Here is a 21,457-nt window from a genome sequence, read left to right as displayed (position 1 = left end):
GTGCTACTGAGTCATCTTGTCTCTAAAAGCACAAGAGTTCTGCAGCCACTTTAAAACCGGGGCATGGGCACACTGGATACTGTGGTAAGAGTCTCAGTTAGTAACAACTATTTTCGCCTAGAAACTGCATCTAACCAAATGATCAGTTATGATCATCAAGGGATCAGAAAATCTCAAACCACTCTGCAGCTGAAAAAAGACTGTCTTTGAGATAGGCATTTTGTCACGGATGTCTAAACACTGCACTGGACTAAATTAATAAAGATAATCCCGCTCACAAACACTAAAAACCTATCAGCAAAGACTGCTTAGGAAAGAAAACCCACAGTGAGCCAAGCACCTCAGCAGTCTAAGCCCACTTCCCATCAGAAAAAACAGTTAACTTCCAGAGTGTCCTGCATTTCACTGCATTCATGGAAGTTTCTAATGAGCTGTTAGCATTAGATCTTCATGTTTATTATGGTCAGAAAGCATATTTCTAGATTATCATACTTCAGACTGAAAAACAAATGAGTAATTAATAATATTGGAGCATTCCACAGTTTTTCAGCATACTGCTTATTTTAACCATGCGCAGCAGCGCTTTTAGCAGCAGCTTCAGGACGAGGAAAGACAGGCTACCTACTGTGCGAAAGTCTTCCTCAAACTTGTAAGCGCCACCGCCGGTGGCACACAGCACCGTGTGTATTGTGGAAAAGTTCTTATTTCTTCCCATTTGGATAAAAGTAGGCAAATCTTGGGTTGGGAATCGAATAAAGTGCAAGTTTCCTCTTCGAGCAAAAATCGTTAAGTCTTTCAGCTCCAGGTGGACATCTCGAATGCCGGTGGATCCATAGGCTACGTTGGAAGTCAGGTATTTGCGGATGCTCTTCAAGCTTTCAACTTCCTCCTGCTCCTCCTCTGCAGTGATATCAATAGGTTCAAAATATGCAAGTTTCACCAAAGTTCCTCCAATGTCCATGCCAAACCATGGGAAAGCTGTGAAGATACAAGAATGGGTCGATTAGCTCTGTTAAAGAGCAAAAGCACCTAACCTAACACTAAACCAACGCTATACTTTTTAACAAGGAAGACATTAACAATGAACCTCCACAGGAACAGAGAATTAGTTCCATTTCCACTACATGACCGAAATACCCTCTGGCTGCAGGTAAAAATGGAAAAATGAGCAACTCCGTGTACTCACTGAACTGCTGTCACGTGTGCTTAGAAAGCCCAACTAAAAGCTCCCCCAAGTACCCTGTATCTTTCATACCAACAGAGAACAAAGGATTCCAACAACCTTCACTCCTCAAATAAGTTTTGACACAGTTTAGCACAAAGACTACAATGCACACTGGAGAGAAATCAGGTTACACATGGCTGGCAGCACATAGAAAATTAGGATTACTGAATGTACGGTCCATTTTCCTTTTTTTGCAGCTTGGATAGGAAGAGGAAATTTCTGTACTACAAACCAACACAAAACCACAAGTACTTTGTCGCTTTTGTGGGATGACTGCAATTCCTAACAGGGCTTATATGGTTTATGTCATCTAGGACCATGATTTGAATATGCCTGTATCAATAAACCTTCCTACCGTGTGTGGTGAAACAGAGACTCAGACACCATCTTCATCTGAGAGTTTCACCACTGTCAGCTCCCACGTTTAAAACTGAATTTGTGAGTTTAAGCAAGATCCTGAACATTATTTCCTAATTGCTACTATAACTTGCTGGGGGGTTTGGTTGGGTGAGTTTTATATCCCGCAGAGTTCCCATTTATTTTTTCATATGCAATTCATATACTACAGAAGCATGAAGCTCAGGAACAAAATTGAAAAGATATTAACACGGTCATCATGAAAAAGATGTAACTATGTCGGATTTACATTACCAGTGGGACCTATCCTTGAGAAGAATGGCCTACCAAAATACTTTAACATGTTGAGTCAAGGCTGGCTGTGTTCATTTACAACAGGAGTGCAAAAGCTAAAAAGAACAGAAACTTATAAGTTGCCTCAACTTTCAGGAATGGATGTCCAGGGAATGTCATCAGCTATTAATAAGAAAAACTGAATCAGTAACCTTACTCATCTTGAGAAGCTAAATTGAAATACAAGGATAAATTCTGTGAGCAAAATCTAGCTCCAGGTGGGAAAAAGAAGGTTTTATAAACCTGAAATCTGTTCTATAAAGCTGAGATCTGAGCATTAGACTAAGCACAAAGTCACACATGAATTAACAGCGGCAAACCCAACTCTTCTGCACTGGACTCTGCCCATCAGAACATGTCATCTCATTGTCTGACCACAACTAACTGATGATTTATGAAGCCATCTCACTAAGTTTCAGCCCCTTGCCACACGCAATGTCACAAGACCAAAATGGAAGAAGAGAAGCTGATTCATCCAGCAGAACAGAAAGTGTCTGTAGGAGTCAATCAGAATCTAACTAGGACACAGCAAGGCAAGTATTACCTAAAATACTTGGGATTCTTCCTGCTCAGTGGGCATACTGCGTAACTAGGATCTAGTCTTCCACAACAAGGAGGAAGGAAAAAGCAGCTCAAAGTTGAAGCCATGAGCTTAAGGAAGACGTGGTGCAAGTCATGCCTTGTCAGAAGATCCACTGCATCCCATGTTGAATGATCCAAAAGGGTTTGCAAATGTAGCATTAGTCACATCTCTAAAAACCCTCAGGTTTATGAATCTTGTATTGCAAGTAAAAAACAAGAACAGTTGAACTGTAAGGAAGTTTATTCCATAACTCAAATGAGAACATATTTTATGCTGAAAATGGATCCTGCACAATACCAGTTTGCTGGGATAACTGAATGATGTTAACAGCAGTTCAAGGATTGTGAGACCAAAGAAATAGGCCAGTTTTCACCTCTGTGACAAACCCCAAGAAGTTTCCCATTTTTTCTATTGAACATCTGTCAAGATTTGGCTGGTGAGTACATTGCTCAAGTTCCATTTGCAAGATGGAGGAGTTCTGACAAGCAGCTGGGCCCAGACTGCCGACTTACTCCTTACACAGGCAACCCAGAGGAAGATACTCCACCAGGATTCCTGTGTATGTAAGTCACTCGTGACTGATTTTTATACAGGTACAGCCAGAAAAAATAAAGCCAGTTCGTTTTCCAGACACAAAAGGGGATACACATACATCTAGATGAGAAGCACATAATCACTTGAACGGTGGCTGCAATTTTGGGACTACAGGGATACAAGATTTATCCATGCTCCAGCTACCTTTAAATATTAGAAATACACTGATTCTAGAGAGTTAGAATGTAATTGTATGTGGACACAACATGGAAACCTTGTGAACTCTCCTCCTACTGCTGTAGCCTTTGGGTGGATCTTGGCTTAGGATCCATCCTATCTGGATGCAGGGGGAATGGAGAAAACAGGAACCCATGTGAAAACATCAGTTCCTCTTCCAGTTACTGAAAGTGATTTCATTTGCAAGGTTAAAATAAGGCCGCTGATAGATTCAGGACAGAGGACTACTCAGAAAATATATTATTGAGAGCACGGCCAAGTCTCCTACAAGACTTCTCCTCCAGAGGACAGGCAGGCTCAGCATGGCAATGGCTGGAGATGACACATCTACTTTAAGTCATGCCATACATCCAAGGAACCGGTGCATCGCTTTACACCACATATATTAGCACACTGCTTATAAAACCATAGAATGGTTAGAGTTGGAAAGGACCTTAAGATCATCTAGTTCTATTCTGCTCTGGTGAGACCCCACTTGCAGCACTGTGTGCACTTCTGGTGTCCCCAACATAAGAAGGACATGGAGCTGTTGGAGCAAGCCCAGAGGAGGCCACGAGGATCATCAGGGACTGGAGCACCTCGTATGAAGACAGGCTGAGAACATTGGGGCTGTTCAGCCTGGAGAAGAGAAGCTGCGTGGAGACCTCAGAGCAGCTTCCAGTAGCTGAAGGGGGCTACAAGGATGCTGGAGAGGGACTCTTCATCAGGGACTGTAGTGATAGGACAAGGGGTGATGGGTTCAAACTGAATCAGGGGAAGTTCAGGTTAGATATAAGGAAGAAGTTCTTCCCTGTGAGGGTGGTGAGGCGCTGGTACAGGGTGCCCAGAGAAGTGGTGAATGCTCCATCCCTGGCAGTGTTCAAGGCCAAACTGGACAGAGCCTTGGGTGAAAGGCTCACCCTTGATGGTCTAAGGTGAGGTGTCCTTGCCCATGGCAGAGGCGTTGTGCTTAAGGTGATGTTGCTACTCTCTGAGGCATGTTCAAAGCACAAGAGTTTTCACTCTTACACATGGTATCTGCAGCATATATACAGCATCTGTAGCTGGTGGAGTCTCTCGAATCCATGAAAAAATTAGTTTTGAGGCAATCTTGTATTTGAAAGCTGTCTTGGAAGAAGACAAAAACAGCACGGAGAGTACCTTGGGCTGAGAATATCTAAATGATTCTATTAAAAGTATTTTTACACTTGTATCTGTGGGTCGTGCTTCTCTGAGAGATTTAGGAGCAGAATGACAGCAGCACTACCATTCGGAAAAAATATCCCGACTTCAGCTTGATCCTTATGGCAGTCCCAGTTAAAGAAACATGCCTGTATGAGACCAAAACCAATTGCACAACCTTTGTCCCAAGCTTATAGCTCTGCAGATACCAGGTCTGAGGACTTGCACAACTGTAACCATCATTCCACAGCTTCAGTTCGTAAGAGAGTCAATGTACCTGCATTAAACTGGGCCTTTCCTAGAGCTCCACAGGGATTTGGTCATTAGAAGATTTTTCTCAGCTCTTCCTCTTTATAAGTGTTGTTATTCCTAGGAATAACACGCTACAACAGGTGATGCACAGCTCAGAAGTATTCCTTGCTGAGGATTTAACTGCTATTCACAGAACAAATGCAATGCCCTGTCTTTCCAGAGCTCAGCTCCTCTCTGCAGAGGTCAGCTGCAACTTGAAAGCAGCAGGAATTGAGCTTTTTACTCAGCAAACCCAACTGCCTTGGCTAGACTACATAAAACTGCCGCAAAAACATGCTTTCTGCTTTTAGGAAGTCAAGCCAGGCTCTCTTTAAGGATCCATAAAATAACTGAGAAGAGACAAATATGCAAAGTAGAACACAAACTGGGGATTCAAAACCCATATGGTTTAATGTGATACTTCACAGCACATCAAACTGTCTCCAACAGGAAAGCAAAGCCAGTATCACAATATCCAACCTCCTTAACTCCAAATCCAGTTTTTCCTTCACTCCCCAGCTCTGCCAGGATCCACTATGGTCCCTAAGTAGTCACAGCAACCAGGAACTGTTGCTACAAAGCAACGGATTGTTCTGTACATGCCATGAAGACAGCTTTGAGAAGCAATCTGCTCAGAGGTAAAAAAAAAAATAAGGATGTTTACAAGGATTCCCTAGAACTGCTTCCTGCACATGGAAAAGTACTCTCTGCATGGAAGAGCGCTGTCACACCATGCTGTGGTCATGTAGGAGGTCTGCCTACCTGCTACATCTCCATGGGGAAGAAACCCCATGCTGATGGCTCTTGCTTGTTGTTAAAATTACTCGTTACAGCTACACAGGGAAGCCTTCTTCTCTTGTGTTCGCACTTCTCAAGTTCTTAGCGTACATAGTTTCTGGCAGCAACCTTAAGGCAACTTTTATCTTATCATACAAGGTCTTTCTATGCCAAAAGGAAACAATTACAGTAAAAAGTCTTTCTCATGACAATACAAGCACAAAGGTTTGAAGTGTTTTTCTTTTCTATGGGTTCTGCTTCAGCAGAGCAGAGGACCTTTGAAATCCTCCACCCAGACCAAATATGAGTATTTTGACTTTGTACACCCGTTTGGATCCAGGGCTGTCTGAAGTACAGACTTAACTACTTCCCTTTTTCAGTCAAGCATAAGATTCTTCCTTTTAACACTATTTGTATTTAGCTTTTAAAAACCAAGAAACAGTTTATAGTGAACTCTTTCCTATGAATGTAACCACACGTTTGAAACACGAACACCTTTAAAATACCTCCTTCTCACTGTAAGATAACAACAGTCTGGGTCAACTCTGCATTAGATTAACAGGAGCTAACCTTTGAAGAAGAGTAACTGATTCCTAATTCAAGCAGGGAGTTTGCAACACAAAAGAAAAAGTACATCTCAGAGCTGTCAGTAACAGCAGAGAATAGGTTACCAGGCTCTGTATCATCTTTGTAAGAAAGATTACGTATTATTAAGATTCAAGACTGTTGCACTTGAAGTACAAACACAGCTTGGGAACAACTGCCAAAGCACGCTGCAGTTTGTGATTCCATATTGGCTTAAAATACAAGAAAGGAAAATAATAATAATAAAATGACAGTAAAAGTTCACTTCTGCCAGCATGGCAGCACTGTATGAAAGTATGTATTACTATCGGTTCTGATGCAGAAAACTTACCGTCTAATTCAGCTCAGCATGTAGCCTTTGATAGCAAAACTAACCTTGATCCCATTCTTATCCAATTACTGACAAACCAAACAAGTTAACTATATAGAAGTTATACTGAACTATTACACAGTGTTTATAAACACCAAGTTGAACAACATGTACATGGCAGCTTCTCCAAATGAGTTTTTCTCTATGTACATGCATATAGCCTTATGCTTCCACTAATTCCCTGAAGCATCTGCATATAGCAGGGTAAAAATTAATGATAAACTCTAGCACCTAAATCAGCGAGCAGTCTAAGGCAGCTACCACGTGCAATGGTCCACATTAAAACACATCAAAGGTGTTGACCTGCTCCATCAGGTGGGGTTCACCCTATGGCCAGGCAGCAAGGTGCCTTTGCTGTGCCTGTGTTACACGGATGTGTGCCTGTGAGCCTCAACAGAGCAAAGCTGCACATCAAGTGTCCTCAGCCCTCGGGACGCTGGAGAGGGTCTCTGCTTAACTAGTTTTGTAATAGGCTTTTGGTTCAAATATCCCAAGTCCTGCTCAAAATAGATCTGGACTGGATACATTTAATTTGCATGTTAATTCTACCTGACGTGCACTATTACATCTTGCCATTCCTCTCCCGGGAGGACTTCTCCATCAAGCTCTGTAAACTCCCCACTTTCCCACTCGGCCACCTCTCATCACGCTACAGACAGGCCACATCTGCCAGTGGGAGGTCAGGTGTTAACTGGCAATTACTGTAACTGCTCTTCATTAGGTTTATCACATCTACAAGTGGATGCCATGGAAAGCTAACACAAGACAAAACAGCTTCTCCCTCCTTCAATTCTGGTAATTTTGTTGACATTCAGCAGGAGGCTCTTCGGGGAGAGGTGTTTTGATTCGCAGAGGCATACTCCAACATTTCCACGTTCAAACACTCTGCCTGCCAGGATTAACTCGTTATTAGACATACATTTTTCAACTGCAGTGAAATGAGAGCCTGGAACATCTGCTGTGGGCTAATACTCAGCTTTCGAGGACTGATAAGAAAATGGTAGGATACCACAAGACTAAGCAGCATGTCCTGTGAACAGAAATATCAATTTAAAAGCAATTCCCCAGCAACTTAAATATATTTTTCATCAATTTTACTGCATGAGATCAGTGTGTCCACAAAAACTACATATGTCCATAGAACCACATTAGAGAAAATAAACTTAAGGTTTTCATCTTTTCTCTATACTGCTACAGCATTTTGCAAATCTCTACTTACACACTTTCATACATGAAGGTGTCTCCATTTGCCTCAAGGGAAAGCCAGGTACTAGTTCTCAAACTATTTTTAATAAACAATTAAAAGAAGCAGACCAAGAGTAACATACACGGCACAGTAAACATGGGAAGTGCCTGCCTGTCCCTCAGCGGTCCATTCCAGAGCCAAGCTGCAGGGCTCACCTCCCTGAGGAGCACAGCACGCTGGCACTCTCCTCCTCACAGTGCCTTGCGTGCCCCACCAGCACCAAGAGCTCTCTGAATGAGTGGCTCTGCTCTTCCCTTTAGACAGATCCCACGCAGCAGCAGCTCTGCAAGGCTCTCTGCTCTCACATTTATCATCTCCACCCCCAAACAACCTTTGGAAGTTTCTCTTAAAATTGCCAGCCATTCTTCCCCATTTCCTCAGAAGAGCTGTCACGCAGCTGCTGGTTGGAAAGGTCCTCTGGAGGTCATCTCGTCCAACCTCTGCCACACCAGCAGGAAAACTGCCCACACGAGGTGAGGTCAACTACAGCTCTGTCCCACCTACACTTGAAGACCTCTAAAGTTTTTCAAGGATCCTCCAAAGGTGGACACTCCACAACCTCTACAGCTTCCACTGCTACATAACTACTGAGCACAAGTATAGAATTTGTTATCCTCCTTTAAAATGCCCACCCTCTCCCATCACCTGCAAAGGAAATTTAAACAGCCTCTTTCAGCCAGCCAACCTCAGCAGCCCTGTTCCATAAATTCAGCTGCATTTCTCACAGTTTTTACAACAACAAAGTAGGGACAGCACCAGCCAGGTGAAGACTGGAAGGGAAGAGCACAGAACTATGTCTGGGCAGTGTATCCACAGCAGAAATTCTGAACTTGGAGGTGTCTCTGTTTTACCCTCACTTCTCTCTTGACAGACAAGGCAGTTTATCAGTGCAACCATGCTTTCTCTCATGATGCTAAACATCACTGATGCAAGCACAGGTAGGCTAAAGCAGTATTCTAAGCTCCACTTTGCAGGCTCTTACAACAGGCTAAAGACTGCCTCTTAAATAATGATTAACTCTTCTTCCCCTGAATCAAATGTGGCTCCAGCACAGAGAATTAAATACTGGCTTCACCCAAGAAATGTATATCCACTCAGCAATTGTACTGAAAAGTGTCTACAATTGTTTTAAGCCAAATAATTTGTATCTAGACAGTCTAGAAGTGGTATTGACAACCCAACTCAGCTTTTAGGTCAATCTGAGCACGTAAACCAAATCAACAGCAGTATTCAGGCACCAAAGCCCCTGAACATCCATGGACTTTTCAGTGCTTTTGTGGATCTGTTCCTCTAAAACACCGAGCTGCTCTCCCACTTTGGTGTGACTAACCAGGAGCAGAGATCTGCAGAATGGGTTTAAAGTTCATTGCTTAAGATACTAAGTGCTGTTATCTTCAAGGAAGCCACTAGCTTCAAAATATGTTGAAGAGTCAAGATGGAATAAACACCACAGTTTGACACCATATCCTTCCCCGCACTGCTTACGCAGTTCAAGTTGTTTCTGATTCCCATCATAAAGCCAACAGCAAAGTTCAAGTTCAAGAACTGGAAGAGTACAACTACAAATTCAGCACATTTAAGCAGATGAAACTTCTTGTTAACATCTGGCATTGCTATTAAATCCACCACTCCAGAAAACAGCCTCTGAGGCCCAGCAAAGACCCTCCTGAACTTGAGCAGGTTGTGCAGTAGAAATAGCCATACTCTTACCATTCTGAATTACCAAACACTATAATGCCTTACAGCCACTTGACTACTCCAGAGTCTTGATATAATTCGTTAAGTGCTGTACCAGGGAAAAAACCACTTTCTGAGCTGTCCTCTCCATAAACATGATTACAGTCAACTCGGGAATTTCCACACACGTGCACTAATAAGGGGTGATGGCTAACTGTGTGCTACGAGCTGCATATTTAGGGTTTCTTTAACACAAAAGAAACAAATGTTTATAGCTAGTTCTAGAGCTACACTAATACTACCTGTGTTAAACACATTTGGCGATTTTCCTCTTGTGCTGCTCAAACAACGTATTTAAAATCTACACTTTCAATATGCTCTTCATGAGTCAGGCATGTCAGATGACTGAGAGTAACAGCAGGCCCAGCTCTTCAGAACTAGCCATCTTTTCCATATGGCAACTCACCCTGAAAATAAGTCGTTAAGTATGACGACAAAATAAAGGTGGCCTAACTCGGTGGAGTAATACCTGCATCCCTTTCCACTGGTTACACCTGGGTAAGCTTGACAGTTGTGTTGACTTGCACTGCTGTGTATCCGTCACACTGGGAAAACTGTACGTAGGCTTACTTTACTCAACCCAATTCTCCCTTCCCACAGAACCGTACCGGTGGTGTTAAGACATTCTGTTTGCATTCACCTGAGTCTGAACCACGTGTGTGCCCGCCAAAACAAACACGGTACTCCAAAACAAGGAACAGTAAGAAACAGTGTTACAGCTGTGCTTGTTAAAGAGAAGAATTCAGGGTATTTTAATGAAAAATTCGTACCCGGATATTCACAAATAATATTTGGTTTTGATTAGCCCTTAAAACAAGCTGTGGCAGCGGCAGCCGCCCGTGCAGGTGTTCAATGCGCTGACCAAGTGCCGTCTCCATCAGAAGCAGCACCCATCCCAGAAGGGGCTCTGGGACTTCCCCCAAGGCCGGCGCTCAGAGCGCGGAACAACCGCGAGGCCTCACTGGAAAGGGACGCACCGGAGCAGTAAGAGCCCCGGCGGCAGCTCCCGAGCGCAGGGCCCGGAGCCACCCGCCGCGCCGGCCCCGCTGACACACACACCGCCCCCCTCCCCGCGGAACGCGCCGCCGCAGCCCGCGGCCTTACACGGCTTCTTGGCGTCCTTGATCTTCATGGCGGTGCGGCGGCGGCCCGGTTCGCCGGCCGGCTGGGGCGGGCGGGGTGTCCTGCCCCTCGCCTGATGGGGCGGGAAGCGGCGGCCGCTCCTCGGGGCCGGGCCTCGCTCTCCTGATCCGCGGCCGGGGGGCGGCGGGCGCCCGCCTCCTCGGGAGCGGCGCGGGCAGCGCCCACCGCTACGCCCGCGGCCCGGGCAGGCGCTCGTCCAGCGGCGGCATCGGCTGCGGGGCCCGGGCGGGGAGACGGGCCGGGAGGCGGCGCGGAGCGGCCCTCACGCCTGGCCCGGCTGCGAGGTGCCGGGCATCAGCCCCGGGGGTCGCCGCGCCGCGCCAGCAGCGCTTCCCGCCGCCTCGGGGCACGGCGGCGGCCGGGGGGAAGCGCGGCCCGGCTCGGGCCCTGGGCGCTGAGGGCGGTCCCGGCGGAGGCGCGGACGCGGCGCGCACCGCTGCGGCACAAGATGGCGGCGGGCTCGGGGCGGCCGCGACCGCGCCACACAATGGGGCCGCGGCGGCTCCCGCGCGTCCGCTCCGCGCTGCCGCAGCGCGCGCTCCCCCTCCGCCCCGCACCCCGTCACGGGGCGGCGCGAGGCACGCCGGGAGCCGCAGTCCGGTCCTGCCGCGCGCGCCGCCTACACCTCCCGACGTGCCTCGCGGCGGCCCCGCCCGCGCGTCACCCCACGGCCCCGCCAGCCAATCGGGGCGCGCCACCGCCGCGCGCGGGCGAGTCCTGTCAGCGGCGGGGCTGGCGTCATGGCGGTGCCGGCTGGGCGGGCACTGCGCCCCGGGGCTCCCCCGCTCCGTGGCTGCCCGGGTATGGGCGCCGCAGGGCGCGGTGTCAGTACATGGGGAAGGCGGCTGAAGTTCGCTTTTCGTTTCCCCTGACCGGCCGCCGGTGCTCTCACCACTGCACACCAGAAGCAGTTTAGGAAATTGCTGGTGCCAGGACGCCACACGATTTAAGTTCAGTCCTCGAGAAGCTTTTCCTCACCAGTGCAAGCACAGGCTGAGATTTAACGCCCTGCTGCAAGGGCTGTGGAGCCTGTTCTGTGGGCAGCCCGCGGGGAGCCCACTTGTGATGGAGCAGCCATCCATCCTCCCTTCCTTCTGGCTGGTAAAGTGCCATGTAACCGGATCAATCACAGCGATCTAGGGTGTTAGATCCATCCCAAGCTGTGGTCCAGAAGTAGGATTTAGGCATCAACTCTGTCCTGGAAGTTCCCGACGTGTCTGGAGTTCTGCTTTAGCAGCAGCCTCTGTTGAAGCCACCCTTCACAGCTCGACAGAAGACTAAACCCTCAACAAATGGTTTACTCACCAACGCATTGCACAGAAACAGGAACCGCTGTCTCTTCATCGCCAGTTACCCCCTCCCCCTAAACACATACCAAAAACACCCTCACCCCATACAAGAGATCTTTGCTTTGCCCTGTCCTCAGTCCCTGCTCGGTAGGTCCAGCAGAGCTTTGCTCCCTATGCTGACCACTGTGTGCGTGACATGCGAGCCCAGGTGCCTCATTGTGGGGTTCTGCATCTGCTTTGAGCACTGGTATTGTGTCGGGTGTCATTCTAAAACCAGCCATAAAAAGATTTCTTTTTAATTTTCATCCAGAACGTTACATTAAAAAAGACGGAATTCTCATGTGGATGCCATCTCTGATTTATCACATTTCCTTTCTGAAACATCTGTATTTGGAAAACTTACTCTGAAGTCTTCCTAATGATTACTTCTTGTCCTTTAAAGGAAGTTAAGAGTGTATTAGCAAGGCTGCAGAACGTCTCTCTTCCTGTAAGCTGCATGTAATTGTGGAAATACCCGTGTGTTATTCTTAAAGAGAGGAAATTTTGCCGTGGCTTTGCGGTTTTTCACTGAAATGTAGTTTACTATTGAAATTTTAAACAAGCATTTACATGCATGTTAGAGGATACCAGAATTCAGCTGCTACCTGGAAGTTAACTTGTGCCTGTTCATAAATAAATATACACCATGATTGTAAAATAAGGTCTTTAATTTCCTGCCCATCACCCGGCTCTGCAGTGTGGAATGTTCTGTGTAAAATGAGCTATCCAGTGCTGCCAGACATCCCTGGTGGGGTCGGGATGAACAGACCTGCAGTGAGGTTTCTCGGTACCTTAGTCCTCAGGCATTTTTCCAGTGCCTGCACTCTGGCTGTGTTTCCTGCACACCTCCTAATTCCAGAGGAAATGAAATACCATCTCTGGGAAGTGCCAGTAATAAACATACACATGCAACCCCGAAACCCAAGAAAAACTCAGTGTCCAGCCTGGCAGCTGTCCAATTCCTGCTGTCTTGAAAGAGGCAGGAAACTTCCTGACCCAGCCTTTCACTACAGAAATGATAATTCTCCGTTTCCAGCAATGTGGATTCAGTGATTCAGTGATTGTTTTCCTTCAGTCAGGGACAAAAATAGGTGTTTTGTGCATGGGTTTCTTAGGAAATAGTTCTGTATTTGAATCCACTTTGAGCTCTTTTATCTAGTAAACCCACTTAATTCATGTCCCCATGTAAATGATAATTAATGAACTTAGGGCTGTTTAGTTAAAAACAAGATCAGCAAATCTGAATGTTTGGTTGAAGTACTGCATGACAAGGAGGTGAAATGCTTTAGCTGAACGTCACCAGTATATATGAAAGCAAGCCACACTCAGCTCCTAGCTATCTTTAGTCCATCTCCGAGTAGAGGTTTAGCTCAAACTAGAAGCTTAACTTAGCTTGACTAGAATCTTCTGGCCTGCAAGAGGGTCAGGACATTCCTTGATTTGCAGATCAATCCAGGTGATTTATAGGGTTTTTTTAGATTGGAGTTACTTGTATGTCAGCCAGCACACTGCTTTGAATGTCCCATTGGTAAGAATAAATAACTCTGAGTGTATGATTTGCTATATAAATGTATAATCAATTCCAAGCAGTAGTCATTAACAACTACCCTAAAGTACTATATGGTGTCTGTGTGGGATGAAACCATGTGAGAGGATTCTATATTAGAATCTCATTTGTTTATTGGTATGACGAACTTGATCTATCTGGATCTTAGTGCTTTAACCCATACTTCGGTATTTAGCTCAACATAGTAAGGAAAAAAAGAAAAAAACTATTAAAACCCTGCAGCAGTTCAATGAGTGCTTCACCCAGAAGGAACTAGGGCAGCCAAAGAGATGCAAAGTATGCTGGTGTGTAACTAAGGAAGTTTAAGTTCCTCTGTAGTTATCTGCCGGTTGTGCATGCTCTTATCTCGTGCTGGGTGAAAGCAGGGTAGTATTTCATGCGCTGCAAAGCCCCAGTGTAAATCACCTTGTGGTGGTTGGTTCCTGTAACTTCGCTCTGCAAAGTGTCTAAGGCAGGGCTGAGTCATTTGCCTGTCTTTAACAACCCTCCTCAGTGGAGGATGGTGGCTTCAGTCCCTTGTCACTTCACAAAACCTTGGTTTCCTCAAGTGAAAGTGCCATGGTTATTGTCTGCCTTGTGCCGTGTCTTCGGCCGCGTCTTTAAGTTTCTGATGGAAGTTTCCAAGAATGGGGGTGGGGAATAACCCTGCGTTGGACCAAAGCCTCTTGCTGTTTTGCCATGGAGGTGAAATCTGTACCTAACTTCTGGCTTTTTCAGTCCTTGTAGAAATTCATATGCTGCCCTAGGCCAGGATCTGGGTCTCAGCAAGGTCGTGGGGCAGGATGCAGGAGCACGGGATCGCAGCCTGGAGTGCCGCAGGTTCAGTGTCCATGCAGGTGAGGCATGGCACAGGAGCTGCCCAGCTGAATGCTGCTGGTGGAAGATGAGCTGGAAGACTGAACCACCGAAAATGCAGTGGACTTATTCCCTGTGAGGTTTGAGCTGTCCCCTGAGCACAAAAGATATTGATCCCGCAGGACTCATTTAACCCTCTTTCCTCGCTGCCACACACCTCTGAGGTGGGATGTGTACTTTGCCTCCCCAGGTAAGACGCAGCGGTTGTAAAAGATTATTTTTATGTTAAAGGAGCCATCCTTGTGCTATGGGGACATGGTCATAGACAGAAGGGGAAGGCGGTGTCTTCCCCAGACTACCTTGAGCATCACTTTACTTTGAAAGCACAGACTCCCTGGAAAGGAGAAGGTCAAGAGATCACGTAGGAACAAGATGCAAAGCTATGCAAGTCATGCAGCAACTTCTGTTCCTCCTGCTTGTGAGGATGCCTGTATGCATGGTGGTGTGAGTTTGAGCTTCCTAATGCTAATAAGCACTGCTTGTGCTGTGTGTGTGCTCCGCTGCATGCCCGAGGAGTTCCTTGCTGCCTGCAGGGCTCTCTGGGCACTGGAGGTGCTCGGAGGAGCAGCGATGCTTTCTTCATAGACAAGAGGTACCATGGGCTGCAGGCGTGCGCACCCAGCAGCTCGGAGTAGAGCCCCAGCCGTGTGCATGTGAGCAAACAGCAGCAAGAGTAGGGTAAACAGCAGAATCAGCTGTTATTCCATCTGGTGCTAGCATCAAAGTGATGGTGGTACCACCACCACCAGCCTGTTGATGTTGCCATAAGGGCACTGTCCTGAGGCCACCGCAGAGCACAGGTGCCAGCTGCCCTGTAAGCCAGCACACAGAGCCATCGTCCTGCTGCAAAGGGATGGGACCGAGGAAGTGCTGGGCACCCTCAGGTCTCACGTGCATCCTCCTGGGGCCTGGCAGCATCATCCTCCTGCTGTGGAGCTCCTGCCGCATTGACCCGCTGCCATGTGGCAGCTCGGGGACAGCAGGGGCTCCTTGCCTCACAGGACCAACATGGACAATGCCAGGAAGTTGATGGCACGGGATCAATAAAACCTGAAAAAGTGTCATTTAAAACTCCCCAGAAAACCCATGTACATGTGCTCCTCTGATGAGCAGCTGAGGACTTTAGGCTTGACTAGTTTGGAGAGCAGGGTGCTGAGGGCTGACCTCATTGCTCTGCAGCTTCCAGAGGAGGGGACATGGAGAGGGAGGTGCTGAGCTCTTCTCACTGGATACCAGTGACAGGAGGTGTGGGAATGGTTCAAAGCTGTGTCGGGGAGTTTCAGACTGGACATCGGGAAGCATTTCTTTCCCAGGAGGGTGCCCAAACCCTGGAACAGGCTTCCCGGAGAGGTGGTCAATGCCCCGAGCCTGTCAGTGTTCAAGAGGCATTTGCACAAAGCCCTTAACAGCATGCTTCAGCTGGGCCAGCCCTGGACTGCGCTGGCAGTTGGACTAGGTAGAAGATGGTCGGTTTAGGTCTCTTCCAACTGAACTCTGGAAAGTCTATTCCATTCCGTTCTATTCCATTCCATTCCATACCACTCCATCCCAGCCCAGTCCATTCCATTCCAGTCCACTCCATTCCAGTCACAGTTCCGTTCCGCCCCGTTCCCCGCCGAGCGCCGCGGGCCGGGCGCTGCGGCGCCACCTGCTGGCGGGCCCCGCGCCGCGCCGCGCCCCGCCGGAGCGTTCCGGGGGTGTGTGGGGGCCGTTCGTGGCGTTTGTCCGCGCGCTGTTGGTGTTTCAAACGCCCGCCACTACGAGCGGGGACACAAACGACCGCGACCACTGGGGTGGGGTGGGGAGGACCAGGGCAGCCTCCGCCGCGGGCAGTGACTTGCCTGGGGACCCCGACCGTGCTGGACCGGCCACCCCGCGACCCAGCCTGGCACCTGGAGGGATCGCTGGAGAACAGCCTGGGCTTGGCAAAGCTAAACCAAAGCCAGCCCGCTGAACTGTGGGGCTGCCTTCTGTGAGCTGAACTGGGAACTGGGAGTGAGCTCCTAAAAGAGGTCACAGAGACCAGAAGCGACAGGGAACACCACAAACCCCACAGCCAAACACCCGGCAAACAGCAACACCATCCAGAATAAAAACAAGTAAAGGAACATAGGATACAGTTTTTCCATGTTGTTTACCTCAGACCATTGGCTAAACATCAATACCTAGAGCCCTGCATGCAGGAGCACGAGCATTTCGTCCTTAGGCTGCGGTTGCTTGCATCCTTACTGAGGAACCCGTGCACTGTGAAGCCACGAGCAGCACAAATAAATGTTGTGCAAACCAGTTAGTTCAGCCAGTACCTAGGCATTTCTGAACAATTCCCAGTAGCATTTTCAGTGGGCTCAGCTGGGTTTGCTTTAGGTGAAATGCTACCATCTGCTACAATTACATAGTTACCCTTCCTAGTTCAGGCTTAATGATGCTCATTGAGGTGGAGTGTTTTTGTTGGCTGAGTGCTGTCACCAGCTTCGCATGAAATGGCAAAGGCAATTCTAAGGGCTGTAGTTTGAGGCATGGTTAGCAATATGTGAGCATTTCACAGGGGCATGGGTGAGGGAAGGATGTGGTGGGAGCTCTGTTTTATTCTGTGCTGAGGCTGCAATGCAGGAAACAGAAGAGGTCTGTTCCATGGAGGTCACCAATAATAACCAGACACAGAGGTGTGGCAGCAAGTTTGATTATCTGTGTGTCAGATCCTGGCGGGATTGCTGTCACCCACTGCTGGCTGTGCCACTTCTGTTTCCTCAGCCATGGAGGAAAATGCCCAGGTTCAAAAACTATGTGTCTTAATTCATCTGTGCATGTAAGACCCCTAAAAGATCAGGTTGTGATGCCCTAAAAGCGTGTCATCACTGCTCATTCTGCATTTAACTCCAGCCGTTCTCTGGTGGATTTGTCCAAGAGGGATGTGTGTAACTCCTGCACCGTTTCCCATGGGCTACCTCCCGTACTCCGAAAGGTTGGACTCAGCACCTCACATACGCAGAGAAATGACCCGCATCACAAGGTGTGTTACAATCTTCCATAACCCAACAATTTATTTAAACTTACATCACAAGGAGAATCTATTAATAAAATACATCAGTTCACACCAGTCTGCATTGCCATTTTTTAAGGGTAAGCATCTTTCTTCACTTTATATTAAAACTTTATAGAGGTAAAAACTACTGCATTGTACCGGCAGTTCTGGAAATCTAGTGTAACATCAGGCAGGTTACAGAGGAACTTTCAGAGCTAATTACACTTCAGTTAACCTCACATTTTTGGCACATCTGAATGCTTTTTATTTTCTTCTTAACATAAAATAACTCTATAGCAAGTCAGAGAATCATTGACATAAAAGCATCACTATCCAATGGCAAGTGCTGCCTAAAAGCATACAAAAATTGCATCATTTGGTTACAAAATAGATACTCTTAGTTCTTTACCCCAAGGCTTAACATCGAAGTGCTGCGACAGAAAAGGGCCAGGATCAGGGCCAGCCTTGCTGAGCTGCTGCTGGTCACTTTGCTGCAAGGCTTTGCTTCCCTAAATCCCAGAGTGATGTGCTAACAAGGTGCCGGTGGCTTTCGCCTTGCCAGTGGAGGCTCCTACAGCACCCTCCCGCAGGAGAGAGGCCACCAGTCCATGTCACCTCCTCCTCACACGTGCTGCTCGAGGGACACGGTGCACACACGGCGATGGAGGTGCTCAGGAGGGGCCGTGTTCCTGCACCGGTGGCCTCGGCAGTGTGGTGGCTGCGGGTCCTGCGGTGGAGCGCACAGAGCTGCTGCTCCGGCCGGGCTGCTCCTGCCTGGCACCGCAGCAGCTGCCGCCGGGCAAGTGTTCTAAGCAGGAACAAAACACTAATGGTAGTGGTGTGCCAGGCACGTATTTGCACAAGTATCTGCAGTACTTTCACCAGTTTTTAACACCTGCATGTTGTGGGTTTGGGGGCTTTTTGTTGTACACCACAAACTCCAGCCACTGGGAGCTTCTGATGTTCTATCCAAAGTAAAAAGCAGCCCTTGGTACTTGCAGCCGGGGTTAGTTTCTCCCTGGCTCTTGAGCTGTACTGTTTCAGTCAGTTTGGCACATAAACTAGTGATTGGTTTATGTTTTACCGGTGGCAGGCTCCACACGCTGCTATTTATTTAGTGAGATGGCTATTGTCTTGGTTCTGTCCCTTCTGCTCATGTTGCTCTGGTAGAAACAAAGAAATAGGAGTGAATTGCTGCAGTTCAGGAGAGATTGATGTAGCAGAAGAAGCACTTCCGAGCTTTCTGGTTGCAGGAGAGCTGGATGGTCACTTTTCTTTAAAGGGAAATAAACGCTGATGGTGGCAGGGCTGCATTCTGTGCGTCTTCCCAAAGCTCTGGTCAAACAAAATCTCTTTTTTTCTTGATTCAACTCTCGTACTCCTCCTTTGCTGAAGCCCCTCATCTGAAATCCTTTTTGCTGAGGCCAGTGAGCACTCCCAAAAAGAGCTCAGGGCTGCTAGGAATCCTCTCTGTCTACCTCTCCTAGAGAAACAGAAGAAAGGACCAGAATACTTGCTGTGTTAGGGAAAGAAAGAAAGTACACTGATAGTGGACCGGTTGTTGATGGGATGTTTGAAACTCACAGAAGAGAAACATCAAGGTATCCATGGTACTCTTTGCACGTAACTTACTGACCCTGAAAGGTGGCCCTGACAAAAACCCTCCAAAACTCAAACTCGCTCACAGAGTCAGTTTTTGCCTCACATCCATGGTGAGAATTCAGCCCTGCACCAATTCCCATTTCCTGCTCAGCACTGGCTCTGAGCACAGCCGAAGTTGGTGGGAGTCCTTTGGGAGACACCAGTGCAGGGCATGGAGCAGCGCAGATGCAGGAGCTTTGGCTGAACCAGTCACTCTGCACCAGAGGCAAGAACAGGGTGGGATGGAGCTGCGACACCTCTCCTTGCGCAGAGAAGAGAGTGCAGCCGAGGTGGACAAAGCCGGCTCAATACCTTCACCCGGGTATAGTGCAACTTCTGCTCATGTAAAGCGCTGTGGGAAGTAGCCAACTGCTCGGTACAGAGCGTGGATGAAGAGGCAGCTACAGCCCAGCTTTCACCCCTGGCGCCCGGGGCAGGAAGGGCCGTTCTGCTGCGGGTGTTACCTTCCGGCACTGGCAGGATGTTCATGCTCTTTACAACCTCTCCAAGTTAAAGTGTCAAGGCGTGACAAACTATGTAGCAGTGCATTCCTTATATTTCATATACAAAAAAGGGCTCAAGGCTGGGAGCAAGAAGGCACAAACTTGGGAAATAACATAGCTGAGGAGTTTACACAAAAGTACTATGTCATTTATTAGGCATTACTTAGCACTTAGTTCACATTTTGCCCCCAAATTTCCCAAAGCAACACGTACTTCCCCACTTCCTTTCCCTTCGTCCCCTTCTTTTGGATAAAGCTGCCTGTGCTCTATAGATACAGTTGCTGAAGAATATAATGTGAACACAGATAAATACAACATACACAGCAAAAAATTTAGTATAGTATTACAATAGTCATATAATGTCGTTAGCCTCAAGCTGCGGCAGTGCCTATAGGGAACCAGTTCAAGACGAGCAAGCGGAGCCACTGTACAGGAGCAAACAGCGTCGGCAGTGTCAGGCAGAGCGAGGGACCAAGGGGAGGCTTCCTCAGGGGGCCTGGGCAGGATGGATGGATGTTGGGAACCACGGGGATCTGCTCTCCTGGCACACCCACCCAGCGCCTCGGAGATTCCTCCAGCCTGGATCAGTCCTGTGGCAGGTCCTTGGAACACCTTTACATCGGGTCACTGTGCACACACCTACAGTCACCCCACATTTCTCCTTTAGGCAAGGTTTGCTTTATAATCTTTTTTTGTTAACTTTTAACTTTTGATTTTTTTTTTCTTTCTTACAACTGTTAAAAAAGTTTCATGGTAAAAATAGCTCACTATATGATACATATACCCAAAGTGGTGCGATACTTTATATAATAAAAGATGAAAATAGTCACTTTCCATAATAAAAATAAGTTCTATTTTTTGCTTATTTTACAATATACTTAATAATTCTTTTCTTCTTCTTCACTCTGAAAGTAAATAGGTCCCATTTTGATAGCGCTTCTGAGTCGATTAAAGTGGCAAGAGACTGGAGAATGGCTTATAAGCACTTGGAGCAGCCGCATTCCACATGTCTCTCCAGTTCCTCCGTGAAGGTGGAGCCATCCACACACTGGAAGAAGTATTTCCGCCGCTTGCTGCGGAGGGGCACGCAGCACTGCCCGCTGCCGCAGGCGCCGCGGCACTCCAGGCGCGGCACTTTGGAGGCAGTGGCACACGACGTGTAGCCCTGCTGCTTACGGACAACTTCCCGGATGATGTCTCCTTGGCAGAGGTTCTCTGGTAAGGCAACAGAGACGTGAAGGAAACAAAACATGTGGTAACTATTGCACCAGCTATTCCCCAAACACCAGCCAGCAGCCCTGCGCTTGTAATGACGTTCAAGGCAAACAGATGGCATGAGAAGGACCTTCATCTTTACTGCTTCGGACCTGCCATCAAACCTGGGCTGGTGTTACACAAATGTGTAATATCCGGCATAAGGCAGAGGCCTGCTCGCCTTGATCAGCACTTCCGGAAGTGCTTTAATGAATGCTGAGTGTTGAATCCTGCAACACTCCTGCAAAATATGGATTAGTTTGACTACGTCTGCTTCTCAGGTTCACAGGTCAGCCTGCTCCACATGGCATTAGCAATGTGGGATACCCAAAAACGTCTGTGCTGTTCTGCAGTCACTGTGCAGCAGCCAGATACATTCTGGTGGGGCTGTGTCTGTGTGTAATTTGGGAAGTCTGTGGTTCATTCACAGGAAAGGCACAGCCGAAATAAAACTAATACAAGCCAGCTCCTTCCTTGTGTACAAGAACACAGAAAGGCAGAAGGGATGAAGCTAGAACTCCCTGAGTTCCCAGGGAGCCTTTTCAGGTCGGGGCAGAACAGTTGGGCCCTTGGCCCAGCTGGAAAGCCCAGCATGATCTGTGGGATTCCCCAGGAAACTCACCCAGCTGCATCAGGGGGAGCAAGCTGGGAACCTTTACTGCCGCCTTGGGTGAGCAGCACCTCCTTGGTGTGCAGGCTGAGATGTTT

The 21,457-nt window shown here is 47.7% G+C and overlaps 2 protein-coding genes across 8 annotated transcripts in view; both read right to left on the bottom strand.

Moving 5' to 3' along the window:
• PANK3 (pantothenate kinase 3) overlaps positions 1-11,163 on the bottom strand; it is a 32,146-nt gene extending 20,983 nt beyond the window's left edge. For 4 of the 6 annotated variants that reach the window (XM_030505173.1, XM_030505168.1, XM_030505171.1 and 1 more), the window contains exons 1-2: positions 10,541-11,153; positions 626-978 (exon numbers count right to left, since the gene is read on the bottom strand). In XM_030505173.1, coding sequence (XP_030361033.1) covers positions 626-978; positions 10,541-10,568 — 381 coding nt within the window. In that variant the 5' untranslated portion in view covers positions 10,569-11,153. Of the gene's footprint in view, positions 1-625; positions 979-1,087; positions 1,195-10,540 lie in introns of those variants that run through there. The other 2 variants (XM_030505170.1, XM_030505169.1) reach the window with 2 other exon arrangements.
• A 6,181-nt stretch (positions 11,164-17,344) lies between these two features.
• The window catches only part of SLIT3 (slit guidance ligand 3), a 518,327-nt gene continuing 514,214 nt past the window's right edge, over positions 17,345-21,457 (bottom strand). The window contains exon 36 of one of the 2 annotated variants that reach the window (XM_030504413.2): positions 17,345-20,710. In XM_030504413.2, the coding sequence (XP_030360273.1) occupies positions 20,472-20,710 (239 nt within the window). In that variant the 3' untranslated portion in view covers positions 17,345-20,471. The remainder of the gene's footprint in view (positions 20,711-21,457) is intronic. The other variant, XM_030504412.1, reaches the window with a different exon arrangement.

Source organism: Strigops habroptila, chromosome 12 (genome assembly GCF_004027225.2).
Source record: "Strigops habroptila isolate Jane chromosome 12, bStrHab1.2.pri, whole genome shotgun sequence".
NCBI classification, from domain to species: Eukaryota; Metazoa; Chordata; class Aves; order Psittaciformes; family Psittacidae; genus Strigops; species Strigops habroptila.
Note: the sequence above shows the minus strand (reverse complement) of the source record. Positions and strands in the feature narration are given on the sequence as shown.